The sequence below is a fragment of the Xiphophorus couchianus genome, chromosome 21 (genome assembly GCF_001444195.1).
Source record: "Xiphophorus couchianus chromosome 21, X_couchianus-1.0, whole genome shotgun sequence".
NCBI lineage: Eukaryota > Metazoa > Chordata > Actinopteri > Cyprinodontiformes > Poeciliidae > Xiphophorus > Xiphophorus couchianus.
The window spans coordinates 14620708-14644161 of NC_040248.1; the positions used below are offsets into that span (position 1 = coordinate 14620708).

A 23454-nucleotide genomic window follows, 5' to 3' on the forward strand; every position below is an offset into this window, starting at 1 on the left:
GAAGCTCTTTACACTCAAGTCACGTTTACCCAGTCGCAATCACAAACACATTTATACACTGATATCCAAGATTGGTAGGTAACTTGGGGTAAAGTGTCTTGTCTTACATCTTTCTGTTCATGGAGGATTAAGTGTTTCACATATGTTATTCTATTATTTATTTATTTTTTTTACCTTTTTCTCTATTCGGCAACCTCGGGGTCTTGTTTTGTTACATATTATAAATACGGAAGTTTAACAATGTGTTGAAAAACATTTTTTGTTTATTCAGTCAGTATTTACTACAGCCGACAAAAGTTTGTCGATCAATAAGATCAAGAAGGAAAATAGAGTACAATATCTTCAGTGAGTTGTAAGAGACTAGGAGCTGACCATCCATAAATGGCACTTTTGATCATGTACCAAAAAACAACTAATTTCTACAATGCATAAAACTGTGTGGTTTGTTATAAGATGCCGCTAAAAGCTAATAAAAACAAACGATGAGCCCAAGTAAGATATATCGATGTGCTTCAAAATAAACTGCTGCCAATGTTTTTTTTTTTTCTCAATTGGAACAGAGGTGACAGGACTAAACCCAATACGAGGAAGACAGACAGTGGAGATGGTAAGCATCTGGCATCACAAGACAGAGACACTAGAACAAGCCCCCAAAGACCAAGCAAGCATATCACTGGTGATACTGAAAGTTTGACAATGATGACAGGTCTTGTTGGAATTGCTGTTTGGTTATGTCAGCCTTTGTAGCTAACAACCACGCAGGGAATCATAAGACTTACGTCTGACGGCATCTTTTTAATATATTTGCTGTTATCTTATGAAAGTCTAAAATAGTAAACCCTATTTCTCCTACAATATGCCATCCCAGTCTAATGGCTAAATTCACTCATCAGTAAGTGCTAACAAGGTCTTTTGACTCTCTACCAACAACATAGTTTGAATTATGAAGGTTCAACCTATTCAAGAAGATTAAGCATCTTTGTACATTTGCATTGAATGTTTTAGATTTTCAAAACGGGCTCATATTTTCTTTTCAGGGAGATTCTTTGCCCTATGAACTCTGCAGCACTATATGTTATCAACTGAGGTGAAGGTAAATACAGAAATAAGCTTTTGCTATGTTGGAAAGCCAAACCTGGAACATACATGATGTATTGTTTCCCCCCCATAGATTATTACTGTTTTTTTCAGCACTACTCCAGAATTACCTCATTGCATTACACATAACATAGAGTACATGTAGAAAAAAAAGAGTTAATGCTAAATACTCTTGTATTTATGCATTAGTTCAGATTGCTTCTTCAAGCCAAAACACATTTATATTAAAGATTATTTTTTTATTTTTATCTGTTTCTGCAAATTTGGCAATTACAACTTGAAAACAGGTACCAATTTATAAATGGGATACTTTTGTTCAATAATTTTATGACTCTCCTCCGATTTTATCTTACCAAATCCTTTTCATACTGTATATATAAAACTTCTATATCAACAAGAAAAAAAACTCTGTATTAGAAAACTACCCCAACCATCTCAGTCACATCATCATTTGCAAGTGACCTTTAACTCCTTAACCTTAAAACCCAAAAATGTAAAAAACAAACAAACAAAAAAAAAACACACACACACCTCAAAAGTGAAGTGTACAGGACCCTGGGTGATGTCACAGTGGCTATGTCCATTTCTCATACAACGCCTATGATTGGGACATGTCCAGGTTGTTTTATATTCATCATAGCTTGACAGCATGAGTTGCTTTCATCTGTTGTTTCATGCATCGTTGCTGTAAGTGGATTGGATGTCAGATCTCAATGACAGGCTGCTGGAGTGAATCTCCCGACAGCATATTCAATCTTATTTCCTGATTTATATATGACTCTGTATTTTATTTTTGTGGTGTAGTGGTTATAGAGCAATAGCTGAATGTGTCGCAGATTTGATGAAATCCAAGTAAAATGCTCCTACAAACTGTTTTGTCTCACTATTATTTTGTATATAGCCTTTGGTAATATTGTTTTTATTAAGATAATACTAATGCTTCACTAGGACGAAAATACGAAGGGACGACCTCTAACTGTCCAATAATCCACCTCTACACACTCCCTAAACTATTTTCGACCTCGGTTCCTCCCGTTCCTGTGTGAAAGAAACATGCTCGCTACAGTCCTATTCCCTGTGCCATTCGTCTACCCACATATGCACAGAGCAGCTGGCATAAACCATTGGGGAGGCAAATCATTAATAACATAGTAGGTAACAAGATGAGAGAAATACACCACGCAGCCATGTGCTATTTCAGATAAGAGTTGGCATGGCCAGGGAAGAGGATGACTGTAGCGGGGGGAAAAAACAGCTCAGACAGTCTGCTTTGACCCAACTCCTCAGTGACCCAGGAAAGTACCCCTGAAGATATGCTATCTGCAAAGGAGATGGTCAAGAGTTCACGGTAAGCTCAGAGAGACTGAACATCCACTGATCCTTGCTTTTATTTTTAATCTGTATTTATCCAGGAAAAGGTTAACTGAAAACACAAACATGGTTTTACTATTGCCTTCCCTCAAATTTACACAGCTCCACATGAATCATCGTAGAGCCTTTCAGAATACTTTAACTGGAGCTTCAGCTCTCTGCAGGTGCTCACATCCTGGAGATCTGGGTTAAGTGTCTTACTCAGTGGCAGTATTTTTGAAAGAGGCTGGAGAACTCACTCAGCATGGTATGAATGTCACAAACTGTGAAAAAAGCTACATTTGTTCTGAATGCAGGAAACATGCAGGTCATACCTATTAAGAAAAGAAAAAAAAAAGATTAAGGTCCATATATTTATAATACCCCTCTTGTTTCTGAAGGAAATAAATATTGCATTCAACCAGAGAGATGCCCAACAAGCTGTCTGCTCTCTCAGAAGATGGGCAACATGTTAACAGGCAATAAGAATATATATATATATATATATATATATATACTGTATATACACATACATATGATAGGACATATGACATGAGCAGGATACCTAATTCAGAATAGCCTCGTATCACGCGATAAGATATGAGAAATAAATAAAAAATAAACAAAATTGCTAATTCATTTAGTATACACATTTTAAATAGAATATTTCTTCAGTAATGTTCTCTATTGTTGGATTGTTTGCAAGCTTAGCATGTTTTACATATGAATCGGTTTGTCTTAAAATTGACTCATTTGGTCAGTATTTTTTTTACATTGATTCTGCTTGTTTCCATATTTTTTAATTTTCAATTCAGCTCCCAGTGTTCTTTGTTTTCTTACTCTCCTGGCTAATTGGCCGAGATAGAATGGTTTAACAGTCCACACATACACAGATGTAGCCTGGACTCCATGCTATTTATTAGAATCTGTAGTGTCAAAACTTGATGTTACTGTAAAGCTAATTTCATGAACATAGGAGGGAAACTGAATACTAACTATTTTCTAAAGCCTAGGCTGACTATTTGGGAGACGTCTTTTTTTAAAAAAAAACCACACATTGCTCTTTGCCCTTGTCAGTTCATAAGAAAGACTGCCAGAGAAAGAGAACAAAACAACTTTTTTTTTTGTCTCCACCTAAGAGCACCATCCCCAAACCCCATCCCAATTTTTATTTTCTCTATTGTGTTCATCCTGCAATTCTGCACTTATCTCTGCTTGGCTGAATGAACAGCTCAATTCAAATGCATTACTATGCAGAGTGGAGGAGAGAAAGGAAGACGAGGAAGAGAGGAGGATGGAGATGAAGAAAATGCCTTGCTAAAGTCGGACAAGTCAACCATTTAATTCCCCTAACGTCAAAGTCAAATCATTAAACAGCAAACCACTGAGTAATTGGAAATGTATGTGTCACTGCATGTAGTGTGTATTGGTTTCTGTTTGTGTTGGGGTCGATGTGTTTCTATGCACAATGCAGATTTATTTGATCAAGCACCCAGTTTAATATATGACAGCAAAGTCAACAAAGTATCAAAAGCAACTTGAAGATTTTGCTCAAGGTAAGTCTATATAAATGTATAAAACAATTCCAATTCCACTGTTGCATTTATGTACTTTTAGTGATAATGTTAACTAAAGGGATTATCATAACTATAGTTACATATTTTGTTGGGATGGATGAATCATAGCAAAGCATTTCTGTCAATTGATTAGGGAGACTATGTGATCAATGGAAAACAAAGAGAGGAAATATGAATTTAAAACAAAAATAACGAGGTAAGCTTACAACCAGTCAGTGTCACAGCCGATTGTTTTCGAACACCAGGGTCTCTCAAGAAAACACAACTAAATCACTTTCCTACAGCTTGTCTGCAAATCCCGCTGTTGTCTTCTCTGTCCCACACACACAAATGTCCCTCACTATATCGACAAAAGACACACCAACAAATATCTAAACACACACATTCACACACCTTTACTTCATTGTCTAAACACTCAGTGGTTCATCGTCAATTCTGCTCCCCACTCGTTTAATTATCCTCCCCGACTGAATGTTTTTCATTTCCTGGATGTGCAACTGTCCTTTCTGTCAGAGTCTTTTTATGGCAGGGAGTATCTGGCTGTATGTGTGAGTTATATTTGTGTGTCTCTGTTTTGATGGCCAGGGACAGGGCTGTGGACAGATCTCCAGATACTGAGAAACAACAAGTGAACGCTGTTTTCTGGCATTTGCTTGCTGCCACTGGACTCTTTGTTAGACTAGCTCAGAGTCAGGCCCATTGGTGTGTGTTTCCTCTGAAAAGGCAGGGGAAATCAGTCTGGGCTGGTCTGTTCTTTTGTTTTTACTGACAAGTGTTTGGGACTAAACAGAAGGGCCATAGAGAAATTCTGTGTTTCAGTGAAAGCCTGGCCATAGTTCTGTTTGTGTGACTCCGTGGCGTTTCCTGAGCCAGTTATGCAGGCCAAACTTTAGTAATGCTTGATTTAGACCAGGAATATGAAAAGAGAAAATTCTGATTATGCTCTTTTCCAGGAACTTCGTGCACCACATTCTGAGAGCTGATTTTCAAGACAGCAAATTATTGCATTTTTATCTACTACAACCAGAAAATTAAAATTCCAGGCAACTAACTCAAGTCCTCATCATTGATTCTGAGAGAATCAAAATGTATTAATTTTAAAACTGTGTCAGAGACAAACAGGAAGAAATTAACTTACTGATTTGATTCATACTTCTATTGTTGAGTATTACTATTCTTTTTTTAAATATATATATATATATATATATATATATATATATATATATATATATGTTTAATGATATTCACTGTATATCACTCACTGTATAGTTTTACTATTTCTTAGCTTGTTTTTTGCAGTTAAATAAACAAACTAAAAAAAAACTGCATAAGCCCCTTGATCTAAGAGAAAAGGATTTTTCCCCCAAATAAAATATTCTAATTCCTTCACCTAAAACCAAATTGAACATTGTTTCAGAGATAAATACAGTACCTATCTTGTTGTTATGGTTCGCTGAACAGATGCATATCTGATAACATATTTTAAAAATATATATCTTTAAAAGCAGTGTCATAAACCATGAACATTATGGAAAAATACAGCCTTAAATTTATTTGGGGGAGAAAAAAATCTTGTGCACCAAAATAACTTTTTTAAAAGTCACTGGGGACATATTTCTGGTACCCCAGGTTACTAACCCTCAGTGCTTTCTTGGCTTGTATAGGAAAGCACTTGAACATCTGTCATTTACATATGAAACACCTCAGAAAATATGCCTACACCAAGAAGGTGTGCTGTGATTCTGTTTTGATCTTGTTTTTCCAAATAAAATTATCCACATAAAACCATACATAGCTGAAACCCACTAATCTGTTCCGTCTTCTTTGACAACTTCAGCATTACGCAACAGCTCTGTGATATATGCCCAGATTATTGCAAGCCCATGCGCAAAAGTAATCCCGATGTGTGTTACCCGGTAGTCTTCTCTGACAGGATTTCACAGTGTTGGAGCATACAGAGAGAAGCATTATTGACAATTCCCCTTTGTGCAATTGCTCCAGATCATTCAGAGTCCTGACTGTTTTTTTTTTTTTTCTTAATATAGTTAGAAACCTTTTACTTGATCCACAGATCTTGTTGCTGCTTGTTTGGAAAATACTTAGGCATCTCAAGACTTAATTTATTCAAAAACAAACCATAGCAGTTTGTGTCTATGATGACAACATTAACAACATTGTGATTCTTTTTATTCTGACTTTACTGTTTCATACAAAAATATATTTTAGAGCAATTATAGTTTCTATATAATTTCTCCTTTTGTGAAATGTGTGTTTTTGCACATAAAAGGATATTTGGCTGGTTCTAACATTCTTTTTAATATTTAATATAGAAGAATGTAAGTTATTACATTTCTTTGTTCCCATTATGGCTTATGCCAAATCAGTCTTTCATTAACTGCCCTCAGCTGCTAAAAGGGTTGACCAAAGCCTTGGTGACCACAGAAAATGGATTCGTTTTTTTGCTTCACATTATTAGATGAAAAATTATGGATAATTTTTTAACATTTCATGCCAGTACCTTTTTCATGCACTGCTTTTTACTCTCATTAAATATGGCCAGACATTGGAAAAAGAAGGGAGGAAATAGTGAAAGCGCTAGACTTAAGGTCAAGAAACATTTCATCATCGAACTCTCGCCAGTGTTTTCCGTATAAATTCACACATACATGCACAGAAGGGAAAAATGGAATTTTAATAGCCCATTACTCAGGCTGTGAACATTTGGCATCTTCTCCCCCCTCAGTTCACAAAAGACCAACACTGATGGAGCAAAGTCCCCATGCTTAGCTCCACATAAAACTTGCACAGATGAAGCACTCTGCCTGTGGTTGCATGCCTTTACACTTACAAATGAACTCTTCTGTAAGTCTGCATTTTGACTTGCGAATTCCTGTTTTGCGTTGCTGACTTTACTAAAGTCAGCAGCACAATAAACATATCACTGTGTTCAAGGTAAAATCACTTATCATCATTTGAATTCCAAAAACGAAAAAGTGCAAAATTTCAGTAATTATGGCCTGTTCATATGAAACTGGAAAAAGTGTAATTTGACTGTACCTGTCAATGACACAAAATCACAGTACCACAGTAAGTTATATTAAAGGAAATGAGCAGTTGTCACTGTAAAGTACCAAATTTATATCTGTAAATTGAACCTCTGTGCTTTTGACAATCATCCATCCATTGATTTATCTATACCAGTATATCCTTGTAGGGACGTGAAACGCTGTGCCCATCTCTGAGTGGTAAGTCATTATATCTGCATCTCCCCATCCCAGCATGTTATGCTTTCTGATTATCAGCATATATTTATATTCATGAAGGCAGACATCCTAAACTTATGGTACTCACTATTTTGGTTATTTCGCTGACAATCCTGTTTGCATGTTGTTTGCAGATCAAGTTTGCACATGCCATCAAGTTTCCACCTGCTTTTGTACGTGCAAACCTTTACAGGATTTGTAAGATTTACAAGATATGTAAAGGTTTGCACGTTGATGTAGCTCCCATCCTCTTCTCCCACTGATTATGAGAGAGAATGTCTCAAGAGAGACGAATGTCTGGGTTTTGCTTTAAACCATACTTCCTTAACCTGATCTTGCATAATGGAAGTGCAACTTTAATCAATCTCTCTATGTGGAGACTACATTTTGTAAAAATCATATCATAATCAGTATCTCAAACCTAACTTTGACTTTATCAATCCAGTTGTTTTTGCCACTCAGCAACACTGACATTATAAGAGTGGCTGTGCAAAAAACAAAGAAATAACGTAGAAAGAGACGGAGAGTGCAATCCACTGATGTTTATATGCAGGTGTGTGATTGATCAGTGCATGCTCTGTAGGTTTTGAAACTGAATTAAACCTTACCACTGAGACAAGACAAAGACTTCCCCATCTATTTACCTGACAAGCCACAGTCTAGTAGTTTTTTTCCTCTAGAGAATACACATACACATTTTTGTACACTTACAAAAAGGGAACAGTTGCACACTAGAAAAAAAAAAAAGCTCCACACAGACTAGGCAATGCTTGTTTGAACACCAGGATGTTCAGCTAAAATACGATCTATAGCACAATGGATAGCACTACGTCCTAGTAATAGTGACATATTTTACTTGTTACCCTTGATAACATTTGCTGTGAAAGATCAAGTCCAGTTTCACCACTCGCAGAATGATATCTATTTTAATCCCAAATAATGAAATGATATATATATATATATATATATATATATACACACAGAATATAGTTGTTCATCAGTTCTGACTCTTAAAAAGAAGGTCTTTTTACACCTGACATCTCAGTAGACTCGGTATGTAAACAAAAGTGGAGTGGAGTTATATTTAAGCTTCTGTAGATTTTTTTTAGTTTTTAGAAAGAAAAAAAAACAAGCCATTTGTCCTGCTAGCGCTAGATATAGGTGTTTGTTTTGATGGTATTTACCCAGAATCCCCTGTGCTGTAGTCTGTTTCCTGCTTCTAGAGCAGTCTTAGGCCCATTTTGTATTAAAATGCATTTGGACCACACCAGAGTTGATTTCAACAGAATCGAAAGATAGGTTCTTAGGCGTACCAGAGATTGTTTTTTGGTCTAAATCAGAGTTTGATTGTGCAATCACACCTCCCCAAACAAAGAGAGTTTTCTAGGCAAACAAACTAGATTTAGATTAAAGCAGACTAAATGGGGCTGATGTCAATGCCCTCTTAAAATGTTTTGCTCTTTTTCTGTTTAATTTGTTTCAGCCAGCAAATCCTTTGAAACATGTTTTTACATGTACATATACCAGTCAATACAATCAAGATAAATGATAAGTGCAGCCAATGGCAACAGCACAAAGTAAAAAGAAACAGCTAAATTTAAGGATGTCTATTATTTTCTTTTTATTTCATGACAAAAAAAAAAAAGAAAGTGAAAATACCGAATCAACACTTCAAGGTCTCACCAAGGAAATTGAACCTTGGCCACAAATGGGTCTTCCAAAAAAATTGTCACACAAAGCACAGTCAATTCTGTGGGTCCACCCATGAGCACTGCATGTCGGCCACCAGGTGGCCAGGAAAAGTGAGGTGAGGAGGACCAAATAATAAAACTCATTAGAAGTCATTATAATAATTTAAAAACTTTTAAAAATTGCATGTATTTTGGCCTTCTTTAACATCCAATTTTCACTTCAGTCTTCTATGAGCCTCTCGGGTATCAGTGCGTCGATAATAATCCGGAATGTGTTATAACCATGCTTAACATACATAATTAAGAAAATATGTATTTTTATGAGAAAGTCAATTCCTGTGTTCAACACTTGTCTACTCCCTGTAACAGTATGAATAAACATTTTGCCTACACTAAAGTAATGGCTCAGTTACCCTTGAGGATAATGTAAAATCTTAGGGATTTATTTAAAAATTCGTTTCCACAACTGTGTGCATTAAGACAAAGTAGTCAGGTGCAAAAATCACTATATGAGCACTTATGAGGTACTAATTATCATATGTGCTGTGCTTGGATGAAAAAACATTGACACCTGCAAATTTCTTTTTAAAAGAAGACTTCATTTTGCCTCTTAATGCTGAAATACTGTATGTCTTCTATAGTAAAAATGATCAGAGATTATTAGACCCAATCATTTCTGATAAACAGATTTGACCCTAAAAATTTGATTCAATATTTCATTTTGAATTCTGACTAGATGATTGGGGTCCTTACCACATTTGTCACCTTTATCTCCTGCTGTTAATAAAATGTACAACCATAATAGTAATGGCAAACCTCAAATCACACTTTATTTTATTCTATGCCTTGAATTACTTACTATGCTTAATTAGGGAAAAAAAATATGCAAAAATCCATTCAAGGGTGCAAATCATGATTCAAGTGACTAATTGAAGTTGGAATAAGGATGGGCTTTTGGGTTTATTAATTATTAAACATTTATCCATGTCATTGTGACTCCTTAGTGGTACATTAGTTTCAAATTAAAACATTTTCTTTCACAAAAGCAATACAGCATTGCACATGCTCATTGATTATACTTCACAACGAGACATGGAGTTATAACAGTTGATTTAGTATTGAGGCAACATGCTCTGATGAAAGTCAAAACTAGTTGGACCTCTCAGTTTGGCATGAATGGAGTTAAGTCATCAGCAAAAAGTAATGGCAGGCGGTGATTGGGTGCAAAAGCCTCCTGAAAAGAGCTCTCATGCATAAAAGTGCAGGACAGGTGGTTTTCTCTCTGGGGATCACTGTGTGAGCCTCATTCAGTGGTGAATGGGGATTGAGCCGAACGTGATTGAATAGGCTGAAACAGGACCTGATGGTAGCAGTGTGTGTGTGTGTGTGTGTGTGTGTGTGTGTGTGTGTGTGTGTGTGTGTGTGTGTGTGTGTGTGTGAGTGAAAGAGACAGAAACATTAAGTTGGTTTATGTGCTCAACTATCCCTTCTCATTCATTTGATCAATAGCACTGATTGCTTCAATATTATCACTTCTTACACACAGACATACACATGGCAAAAATAACTTATAGGGGTGTAGAGGATGATCTTAATCACCAACAAGCTGTGTTAGGAGCAACCAACGTGTGTGTGTCTGCATTCTTGTAGACTGCTGTTCTCCAATGGCCTCTTCCAAATGAGACCAGAAACGGCCAAAAGGATGCACTCTGCTTTTCCCTCCTGCTGCATGGATTATTTATGAGATATGCCCAGCTTGAAATGATTAGCTTTCTATTTGTTTACATAAGCATTATTTTGACTAACAGCAACCATAAATTAAAAAGCAATATATGTGTCATACATCTAGACAAAATGGAGGCAAAAACTCAGCTGTGGTTGCAAAATACGAAAGAGATTAATGTTGTTTTTAAAGTGTTTGCAAAGATATTAGAGGCAATGAATCAGGGTTAATGGCAGAGGAAAATTCTTCAGAATTAATAATTATCACAAAACAATTATGATTCAGCACAAAACAACAACTTAATTTATTTGTGACACTGAAAACAGTTCTAAGAGTAATTGTTGAATCTAAAAAATGAAGAGCTGTCAAAGACTGAATGCAAAGAACAACTTAACAGTCAGGTTCAAGTGTCTAGATATGATGGATAGCATGAACTGGTAGTCAAATCATTCAGCAACTTCATTTCAACTTTGCATTGGAGAAAGTCAGTCAAAGTGTAAGTCTGTGACAAACACGACATATTAGAGAAGAAAACTTCACTTTGTCTATGCTGACTTAAGCAACGTTAGCATTTCTCCCCGGCATGTTTGAAAACTGGTTCTAAACATTTTATATAATCAAGCAAGATGCATCTTGCTTGGAGACACAAGTTTGTGTCCCATCTACCTCAAAACCCAACATTCAGATCAGGTGTTTAACCATTTTTAGACATCCATATGACACATCCGCGTGAGGAAAAATGGTCTACTTCATAACATGAACTAAATAAAATACAATTTTCGTTTTTCTTGCTGACAGAGAATGGAGTTCTGTTCATCTGCAAAAAAATGTGGTGCATGTGAAATCTTCCACTAGCTATTACAAATACCTTGATGGTTGTCTTGTGACTCTTCCATGCTGGTCTGGTTGGAGAGACTAATTAAAACACCAAATAAGCTTCCTATGAAAAATGTTCTTAATAAAAATGTCATATTCTGCAAAAAAATTCAAAAGCCCAAAATGTTAAAGTTCAAATTGTGATATATTGCTAGAGTTCCAAAGAAACTTTAATTAATTTGACTTAGCTGTCTACAAGGAATGTACCTTATTTTCTGGATTATAAGCTGCTACATTTTTCACATGCTTTGAGCACTGTCATGCAGCTAATATGTGAATTTTTACCTGTGGGTTTAAAAAAAAAAATCGGATTGCTACATGATAAAGAGGATAGAACAAGTTGAGTAAATTTTCTTCAAGACTAAAGTGACATTAAGAGCAAAAACATAAGAGACTGAGAAAGTGTGTGACAAAGTAAATGGGAATGGCCTGTACTTGTATGAACTAAATCATATGTGTTAAGATAACTATGATTTCATTTGGAAAAAATCCACACACTGAAATAGTATCTGTACATTACAAGAAAATAAAAGATTGGTTCCTGCATCTAGGGGCCAGACAGTGCTGCAATAAGCTCTTTCACTAGGAAGTTAAACTTGGTAAAAACCATGCTAATAGTTTGATGAATATTTAAATGCACCATGCTGTGAAACGGTCTTTTTTCTGCAAGAGGAGGTTTCCTGCTCTGATTTAATTCTGGCTATAGAGAGGACTGTCATATTATAATGAATAATATATCCATTTACATTAATAATTTTTTAATATAGAGAAATGTAATTTAATTTTCTATTCAGTCTGTGTGAATTACCTTCCATCTGAACTTGGATTAAAACAAATGAGAAATACAGATCAAATTTGGTCAACACTTAGCTGACAGGAACTTGATCAATTTTAACCATAAAATTGTTTTTCACTGACAAGTAAAAACTATTAAATAAGTAAGGGACTTTGGCAAGCGCAGTGTTGCTGGTAACAGAAAGCTCATTAAATTCAGCCAAACCCACTTTAAAAGTTTCTTCTTATTTCGCAGTTCAATCTATTTCAATCCAACTGCATGAAGCCATTTTGATAACCAGCACTGAACCAAAGTCATGTTCAGTTAAATGAGTTATAAAAACAAAAGCAAAACACATTAAAACAGACAATACACAAGTAAGGGGTCCTGTATTAAACCAGTGAAAACAACAAATATAAAAATGACCTAAAAGCAAAAAATGACCTGAAAAATTACCTAAAAACAACAGATCTCATGATGTCAAATGCTAAGGTATAAAGCAAGGTTTTGGAAGAGATTTAAACAGATAGAGAAGACGCCTCTCTAGTTTCCAAGGGTATGATCATTTAACAGTTTGTGAGCTGCTCCAGCAAAACCACAATCTCCTCCAAATTCACACTGAGTCCTAGACAAAGGGACAAGCAGCTGATTAGCTGACCTGAGAGAGGAGGTAGGTATGTAGCACTGCAACAGTTCAGAGAGATTGGTTGGGACAAGGCCATGGTGGGTTTTAAAAGCAAATTAAATAATTTAAAAATAAATTCTGAACGGACTGGATTACCTCTTGAACACAACGCTTTACATTATCTTACGATACTTAATGGTAGATGGGATGTTAATGGAAATCTGTATCCATTTTGCAAATTTTTTGTCTTTGGAGTAAAGTTGGCCTTTCTTTTCCTAAACTTGTTTTTGGCTTTAAATCACATTTTGTATAAATAGTATAATTATTGGTAATAGACAATGCACTTTATCAGTTTCAGTACCTTGACAATGGGCATTAGGAAAACCAAGTTCCACAGTGGTACAACCATAAGGTGGGCTTTTCCACAGGAATTCCACCACTCACTTTTTTTTATTTGCTTTTGTAAAATTCCCTGTGCTGATTCTTGTGTTGTGTAGAATATTTCCAAGACAGACAGAGTAGATAGTTATAGGACTGATATGCAGTAAAAATACAAAAAAAGTACTGACACGCCCAGACCAATGGAAATTGTAGGGCCTCCACAAAGAGGAATAGCCAGGACTCATCTGGTTTTAGGGCTCTATCAGTTTTTGTGTGCAACATAAATTGTGGAGTGTCAGTGAGCAATAAAGAGGTCTCCATGTTCTCACAACGTAACCACACAAATATAAACCTTCATTTCAATTTACTCACCCAAATGTTGCCATCTTGATGATATGGTTTCCAGTTCTTTCCTGTGTCACTGTAGAGCAGACGGTACTGTGTCGTCCAGTCTGAGCTGCTGTACCGACCCTGTGTTGCAATGGCGCTCACTTGTCTTCGAGAACCAAGGTCCACCTGGAGCCACTGGTAATGGTCACTGTCCAGAGGTGACCATCCTCCAGCACCTGTAGAGTGGGTGACATTTTAAAATGGAGGGCATCAAAGATTTCTTTTCTCAAGCATACTTATTTCAGTGCAATGCAAAACCAAAGTTCCATGGAGGAATAATTGTTTTGAAAAAGATTTCATGATTGCTTCATTACCCCTCTGCCGAAGACAATTTAGCTTCGAAGTCTGCTTCCAATAAAGCTTCATTTGCAAAAATGTATTGCAGTATGAACAGGTTAAACACAATCTACCAAAAAAGCTGTCCTAGTTGTGTAAAATATTATAGATACAACATTCAATTCTTGAAGTTTTGCATTTAGTAATGAAAATGGGATTGTCAAAAAACAACCTCATGCTTTATTCATTTACAGAGTGGTGTGCATGAAACTCCTGCAGTGAGCAATATAAGATTCACAAAACCAGGGGAAAATATGTAAGCAGAGCTAAGCATTATGCAGAACACAAAAGAGACAATGATCATGAGATAGTATATATGTTGTCAAAGTTGGCAACAGCACCTCCGAGGCAGAAAAAAATTACACTCATTACACTCTACTTCTAACTTGACAGATAAATGAGGTTGCATCAGTAAAGTTGCCAAAACAAATGCAGCCAAAGTAAAATATATCTAATATATCTAAATATATTTAAAATATTAAAATACAATCAGTTATAAGAAAGTTTGTGGATGGGTAAAAAAGTGAGGAACAAGTCTGAGTTCATGGTAAATAGATAGTTTAATCAATGATTAAGAACACAAATTAAAAAGACAATGTTCAAGCCAGTATATAAAAGACTGAACAAAAGACTCAGAAAATATATTGGAAACCAAGAACTTTTTCAAGTACACTTTCTATATTAAAGAAACAGTAAAGAGTTAATAGCTGTTAGTATGATTAACTACTAGAGAAGTACATTCTGAGCTAGTAGTAAAATTTTTGAAATAAAAATTATATAGCATCTAAAAAACATGAGGTGTCCTAGTTGAGTACAGAGGCTGAAGAAAAAAAAAAAATTTTTTTCTCACATTATCAATGTTCAATATGCGTCATTAGGATTTTCTGTGATCAACCAACTCACTAAGATGCATTGTTTTAAATAGAAGGAATAGTTTGTTGTACATTTGCAAAGAATTACACCTCTCCTGATCTAGACAAAAAAACAATCATATTGTATAAATGAACAAATAAACCTTTTTTACTGCTCATTTAAACATAGCCCAAACAAGTGGTAAATGACCCAGCAGGGCCGCCGTTAGATAAAACTATTTGAACAGGAAGGATCCTCAGAAAATTGCACTGAGGCAGGATTACCACAACATACAGATGGATATCAAAGGGACAAAGCTGAACTGAAAGGTCTAGAGATAAATATGGGTTCAAAAGATCATAAAAGAATTGGAAGGATGTAGAGTGTTAGAAGTGAGGGAATTAAAGGTGACAGGCTAAATGAATGGTAGCATCAGCCAAAAGGAAAATAAAAAGAAAGAATAAAAGGAGAAATGGGAGTCGGGAAGCATCGCGGGACTGTCACTGTTCTCTCGCCTGTCACACACACAGATGTTCAGGGAGGGAAAAAAAGGAGCCGGAGGAGGATAGGTGAGAGAACAGGGGAGCAGAGAAGGTCAAGACACCACGTCTGAGGAAGAGACAAAGAGAAGGAGAAAGCCAAAAGGCAGTATAAAAAGATCAGAAGATAAAACTCACATCAACAGGGGAGAGAAAAGGAAGAATGATCGAAACTGTAAAACAATTAACTCAGTAGGCGAAATGCCATCCCAATTTTGTCATGCTTGGAGATCAAAGGAGATTGAAAGCTCCCTTCATTGGATAAAATGGATTGTGATTAAGAGTTTGTAAAAATTGTTTCAAAGATTTTATATCACTACCACGACCATAAAAACTGAAAACAGATCAGTGCTCATAAAGTCAAGCTAATTAATTCTTCTGATTTAATTAGTGGGCTAAGCTGTAAAGGAGGGCTAGCAGGAAACATCACACCCAGACGCCAAGGCACTTCTATCTGTTCTTATTCTTTTTGTGTAAATGTGGGTGTCAAATACTCTCATTTTATCCTACAGTTCAACAACATGCATGTTAGCTTAACTGGTGAGTCTCGAGTTCCCAAAAGTGGAAGTGTATATACATGGTTGACTGCTTCATCTCTACTTGTACTGTGGACACATATTCTATGTGTGATTTGAAACTGTTTGTGCTTCCAGGGGTTCCTTTTATTTGTATATATTTGTGAGCATTTATTTGAAAAGTTTCGATTGTCAACTACAAGATCTTAATTACTTAAGAGTCTAGGATGTCAGAAAAGGGGAATGGAGAGAAAACAGCTGGTTGGCTTTCTGCTAGTGCTTCATCTTTCTGTCATGGAGTAAAGGGAGGGAATGGAGACAGAGTAATTTAATTAAAAGCCAACTGTCGTTACCAATGGATGACTGCAATGGCAAACTTTACAGGATGACAGAGTGAAAAGAATATATGAAAACTGAGGGAGAATCTGGTTAATTGTGCAGCACATTAGAGCTCAGTTGTCCTGCAGCTGTTACTCTTTTTTTTTTTTTTTTTTTCAAAATACAGTGTGCCAATAAGATACTTTTTTAAAGCTGTGAGAAAATAAAATGCTACATAAAAGGGTGGAAATGAGAGAAATAAATTACGGATAATAAAATTGAACAAATAAGAAGGCAGACAAGTTGAGAAAATGGGCCGTGGGATTGAAAATGTTACAGTAAAAATTTACAGATGCATTCAGAGAAGATGAAATGGTGATGTAAAGAGTATGCAATGGTTTAATGGGTGCAGAGAAAGAAACACAGGTGAAACATGAGAGAGATGAATTCTGATGAGAAGCTTAAGAAAAGAAAGCAGCAGAAGTACACAGAAGGATTTTAAGATCAGTTTTGGAAATGGTAACCATTTGAGGTTGAATTTTATGCTTGGTCACTTTTGCATTGCAAAGAATTGTGTGCACACATGAATGCTTAGATATATGCATAACTATTGGAATCACTACAGATGCACACATACATACACAGATCACCCAGTTCTATTTCATTTTTTTAAACATATCAGTTTCCATTGTTGCATGAGTGAGTTTCTCTCTGGTCAAGGAATAAATAGAGTTTCTCTTTTACACAAATTCCCACTAAATAAAATAGAACTTGGGTAACATGGATGGTAAGTACATATTAAAACAATACAAGTAGATGGAATTTAGTTCCTCTGAGATTATAGTGGGGAACAATATTTTTTTTCCAACCATAGAGCAATTACTTACTTTACCTTTTCTTCCATGTTGTGTTTCTATCAAAATGTTATTTGGTCTCCATTGTTAACTCTTTGTTCTCATTTTGAAGGTGTCTCACATGTCTAATGGAAAATTTTATACTTTTCCAGACTACTTCACTTCCAATAGCTCTCTGTTGTTTGCAAAAAATATTTTTTTCAAACCATTCACATACAGATGTAAACATTCTCAAGTTAACTTCAAATTTATGGAAAGTATCTCTATAGCACATACGCATAAAACATGAAATCTACAAAAATAACAAAGTGGAAGCAAAGAGGACCAATGGTGGGAAACAAAGAAAAACAACACTGGAGGGAAGTTAGAAAACCAGAAATTTAGTAGGAAACGAGGACAAAAGGCTAAAAGGATGCAAGATAGAAAAATATACACAAGGCATGAAGGATTTTTAAATGTTATCACTGTTGTGTTGTAACATATTGTGTACTTATTTAAATTAAATGTTCTGGAGTTTTTTTTATTATTAGTTGAGGATAAGAACTTTCTACTTCATCTTTTTTTTATCTTTTGCGAAGGCAATCAATTGCACCCATAATCTTTATAGATTGCTTGCAACCTAGTAGACCTGGAATTTTTTTCTGTCTTATGCAATTTAATGTTTCTTATTTGGACTCTGTGTAGATCAGGTCCTTGGTATTTTTGACAAAGAGTTTCAAAAATGCAAATGAATAAGACTGTAAGAAATAAGTCCCCAAAGGGTTTAACATTATATTCCACAGTGTTTGTTCGAACTACAAACACTGTGGACACTAGGGTAATTATCATTAGAATTACGCAAACATCATAAAATGCATGATATATCTGAAACCGTATATAAATTATCTTTGGCTTTATTCCATTATTCTTCTTTTCTCTCTGATGCTCTGACTGCTACCCCTTCTTTATTTCTTATCCCTTTCTTTATCCAAACAGACCAAAAGGTACTGGCTGCAAGAGAAATTGGCTTGTCTCTTCTCTCTGTCTGACACTGCTGAGAAATACAGGGTCTTGTACTTGAAGTGACAGAAAGAAGCTACAGTCGAGGGGAAAATGTAGATTTGGGAGAGAGGGGAGAACAGGAGTGATAATGTAAGGCAGGGGAGTCAATGCCATGACAGGAGGGAGAGGAAAAGAGGATATTATAAAAACAGGAGAAAAAGTGACAGACAGAAATTATTCTAAGAAAGTGGAGAGATGGAGGGAGGGAGGGGGAGAGAGAGAGGTAGAAAAGCACAGAGAAAGAAAGGAGGAAAGAAAAAAGAAGACAGAAACAAAAACAAAAAGCATAAAAAATATAAGGATGTCAGGAAGTTATAGTAGAAGGTGAGGATAATGAAGAAAAAGAAGAGGCAGATATGACAGACCAGAAGAAAATAGGAAACAATTGGAGAGGCTGATTGCCTAAAGGTTTGCACATACACGCAAACCCCATGTACAAACACATGAATAATATTCTGTCAGCGAAATGATGAGAATTGTAAGCGCAATAAATTTAACATATCCGCCTTCATTAATATGCAAAACATGCTGTTTGATATTTGTTTTGTCATTATTCGTCAGGCATAAACATTTTCTTCTTGATCTTTCTTCATGGTTTTTCCGACACTTTTCATGATGACAACCAGTTGCACATGCAAAATCCTTATTAATGTTATCACTTTGTTTTGCTTACACAATGTATCACTCCTTATTTGGAACAAAGTCGAATGAAGTGCTAAAGTCTATCAGTTTTACCTGAACTGTAATTTCTGGACAAAAGAAGGAAGAAAAAAAGAACAATATAGTTCAAAAGGAAAACAAACATATAAAGTGTTATGTAATGACACTAAATGCTATTTCAGCAAACAATGGGTGTAATATCCAGAGGCTAACAGTAATTAACAAAGTTAATAAGGCACATTTTCTCATGGGGCATTTCAATAAATTAATGTATTATTGAATAATAGCATTTGGACATTTCACCCACAAAAATACATTCTCTTAAAGAGTTCTTTAAAGTTTGGCAACATAATGATTGTTTTCATTACTCATGTTTGTGGACATGCATCCAAGTCTATTTCTAATGTTTTTCTGATCAATGGCTGAGATGAGATCCACAAACTCTGAGATGACAGAGAAAAACATCTGACAACATTTACGTTACGTTTTTTTTAAATCCACTTTGTGGTCTGACGTTTATACACTGCATACCGATTAGGCTTTTTTAATGCACTATTAAGGTAAAAGTATTGAGACATATCCAAATTATTCAATTCAAATGTTATGTTCCCTTCCAGTGGGGTATAAAATCAAGAACTTAAGAATGACTGCAGACAAATGATCATTTATGAAAACATGAGTTGCTCTCAGGAGCTGAATGAATTGAGGCATGCTAGTGTGAGCGCATGTCAACTGTGCAATAAGTACATTCGTGAAATGTCTACCACGAAACATTCCACTTGTAAGTGGCATTATCTCAAAGTGGAAGCAATTGTGGACAACAGCAACTCTGAAACAGAATGGTAGGCAATGTGAAAGAAAGCGGAGTCACACCAAACATTAAGATTAGCTAAAAAACACATGCATGGGCTACATGGATTGGGTTTCCATGGGTGAGTAACTATATAGTAGAAGTACAATGCAAAGCAACAGATGCAGTGGTGCAAAGCAAGTTACTTCTGGAACCCCGAGTCATGAAGAAGCATTCTTTAGAGTGACAAATCCTCAGACCCCCTCACAAAAACTTAAAGTTGTTTTAACTGCAAAGGCCGTGCATATACAGTATATCCTGTGTACTAAGCATGACATATCATTAAAATTTATGGATGTGTAAAGGAAATCGTCTCAGTATTTTTGCCATTTTAGTGGCTCTGACGAATCAAAAATCTGACAGAATTGGTTTACAGTAATATATTTGTTCTCTCTGTTGTGGACGTCTGATCTGGATAATACAAGCAGGGAGAGATGGGAGAAGTTGTGTTTTATAAATTTTTTTCACCTCCCTGATTTATAGCTGGAAAAGACTGGAAAATAGTTACGTAAAAGAACAAACTCATAATATGGGCTGCTTAGATTACAGTGAAAATGAAAATCAATTAATAGTGGGCAAGAGTTGAATGCAGGATTAGCTACACATTTAGATAATTCACAATAAAACATGAAAGGAACACAATGTATCCCAGAAGCTTGATAAAGCACTGAATTCTTCATATGGAGTAAGGTGGTGCATTTTCAGCATGAATTACAAAACATAGACATCAGAAAACATTGCAGTGCATTATGGGACATAAGTAATAAACCTATCAAATGTTTTACTCTGCATGGAATTAATTTGCTATAATTTCACATTTCTTACCAAATCTGCTGAGTCATCGCCCACATAAAGATGATTTACTTCTGCTGTCCATAGCAGTGTGAAATACAAATTAAAAGCCAGTGTGGCAAAAACTGCTCTCATACTAAATATGCCTAACTTAGATGCCCTTCTAAAAGACTTAACTTTTTATATTTTCCTAGAAACCTCAGCACTTCTGCCTGCGTTAAAATTAATGCTGTCAGAATCTTTAGTCACGATTTTGAAAATTAAAAAGTGAATATTGATTTTGCTACGTCTGTGAACAGTGGTGGTTTTAACATGGGCAATATGGGCTGCTCTGTAAACATGATCTGCAAGTCATTTCAGTAAAACCCGGTGGTGACATTTGCAGTAGCGTATAACTGGAAACCTCACCTCCTTTGGTTCATATCTACTCTGCATTCCCAAAGACAGAACCAAACATGGAGAAACAGCAATTTCTTTTATTTAGGCTCCTTATTTAGTGTTTCTTTTGATTTAAAACAATGGGAGCATTGACCAAAATATTTGATGTACTTGAAGATGATTATTCTTAATGATTTTGACAATGGCATTTGACAAAATGTAATGTCTGTTGATTGTTTCATAATTGGTTATTGTTTTGTTGATATATTATATCAACTTGACTTAATTTGCTTTGAATACAGTATTAATTTACATACTTCCCCAGTTTTGATTGCGTTATGTTACAGTACAATACATTAATGCTAAATATGTCACCAATTTTGTTCTTTGCTGATAATGTGTGCATGTGTGGGTATGCGCGTGAGGGGTTGTGTGAGAGAGAGAGAAAGAGACCTTGTTTTTATACACTGTTAGGACACCGTTTCAACAAATGCTACATTGTAGAGATCCACTGCTTCCTACGGGGCCCAATATACTGGCTCAAAACAAAAAGTTCTGTTTTTGGGCTATAGGTTAGAACTAAGGTGTGAATTAAGTTTACATAATGGTTAGGCATGTGCTGGTAAAGGTTAGGTTTAAAGGTCAGTGTTAGGCATCAGAAACAAATGAAAAATAAATGAATGTAAACGCAAAGTGCCTATGAAGATAGAATGACAAACTGTGTGTGCGTTTCAGAGATTTTTGTGGGTTCAATGGGTCCGGAAACATCAGATGCAGCATTTACACAAGAGCTATCAGCATCTGTGAAACTAGTCCTTATTTCTTCCTTTCTTATTTTAAATTCTGCCTTATTCTCTTGTTTGTATAAGCCATGATTCAAGAAGCATGAGTCCCATCCTCTCTCATTGCTTTAACTCAATCGGTGTGATTAAAATCCTCAGATTACCTTGCCTTTATCTGGCAGGTCTGCATCACTGCTCAGTTGCCCACACTGCAGGGTGACTGCATTAGATGGAAAGGTATGAATTATTAATTGTAAAAACATAAAGGGGTGTAATTTTCTGTTCATAGCCCTTAGCTGTGGACTGATGTGAAAATGAGCTTCAGCCTGAGTCACAGAGATAATGATTAAAACGACGATGAGGAGAGTGAGGGACGAGGGAACACAAAAGAAGATGTAAAAAATAAATACAAAAGGGAAAATGGGTTAGAAGAGGCAGAAGGGGAAAAGAGCAGCTGGGGAGCACTGTGGAGCATGTCACTCTATAAAGGCTTGAGCATTCATCTCACAGTTTGATCACCTGCAAAATCATTCATAAAGATGTATGGACATGTATCCAAATTAGACTATTAGTCTCTTATATGTGTAGAATAAATGTGAAAAGAGCACCCTCCCACTACTTTCATTTATATCCAAGTACAAGGACATTTGCGTCTTTTTCTGTGTGTGTGTATGGGTAGGTGTGTGCTTCCTATGACTCTTTGAATGTACTATGGATGTGTGTTTCCTACCTCCTCTCCTGTTGAGTTTGGCATATCCAGGTGCATATCCACTGGAGAAGACGGATGAGCTGGTGAAGGCCGTGTGAGGCAGCGGAGAGGCTAGAGCCTCATCACACTTCTCTGTGGGGAACGAGTGATTGTGAAGAGAGAGAAAGATGAATAGGGGACAAAACAGGACAGGAAGTGGGAAAAGCCAGAGGACACGTAATTGCGAGAAAAGAAATGCAGGGGAGATGGGAGTAAAGAAAAGGAGACAAGAAAAGGAGAAAAAGTCAGTGAACTAAACCGAGATCCTGTGTTTATGCTGAATGCACATACACTACATGTGGAAAAGTAAAGCCCTGGAGTTGTTCACAATTGACAGTGCTTTGAAGAAGAGTAAAAACCTTCCAAACTTGCAAAAAATGTAATTTTTTTCCAACTGCTTTTGACAAAGGAACTATTTAGTTGACACTAAGCATGAGACAAGTGTGGGACTTTTATGTAAACATAAAATCAAAGAACATGATGACAAGTTAAATAAAATACTGTTTTAAATCCTTTAAAAGTGGATCCAGATAAAGAGTTTCAGTTTCAAATTTGCCTTGAAAAACCAGTAATGTTGTGCTAGTCAAATCAAACTAACCTCAAACACCAAATGTGAGAAATACACATAGGAAAAAACTGACCTGAAGATAAAAAGATGATTTTTTTTCATATACAGACACACAGTCAACAGTCACACTGCCTCTCCTCGTTGTAAAGCTTCACCTTTCACTCACTCATACAACTGAACCCACTCAACTACAGTACATTAGGCTTCACAAAGACAGAAATGGTGAATTGTGTGTCAGGCTATGCAGAGGCCATCAATAGCTCTCTGCTCCCACAGTGTAAGTGTGGGAGTACAGTATGCTGCATAAAGTCAAACCAAACATCTTATAACAGTTGACCAGGTTAACAAAATATTTGTTGTACTATTTGACCAACAAGAGTGTATTTCAATAGGAATTTTCTTTATTTAATGGAATAAACTATGTGTAGCTCCTGGTCAGAGAGGTGTTCCTCTCTACCTTGTCTACATGCAG

At 35.9% G+C, this 23454-nt stretch overlaps 1 protein-coding gene across 2 annotated transcripts in view; it reads right to left on the reverse strand.

The window, feature by feature from the left end:
• cntnap2a (contactin associated protein 2a) overlaps positions 1-23454 on the reverse strand; it is a 286799-nt gene that overhangs the window by 167216 nt on the left and 96129 nt on the right. For both annotated transcript variants that reach the window (XM_028005083.1, XM_028005081.1), the window contains exons 2-3: positions 22397-22507; positions 13732-13925 (exon numbers count right to left, since the gene is read on the reverse strand). In XM_028005083.1, coding sequence (XP_027860884.1) covers positions 13732-13925; positions 22397-22507 — 305 coding nt within the window. The remainder of the gene's footprint in view (positions 1-13731; positions 13926-22396; positions 22508-23454) is intronic.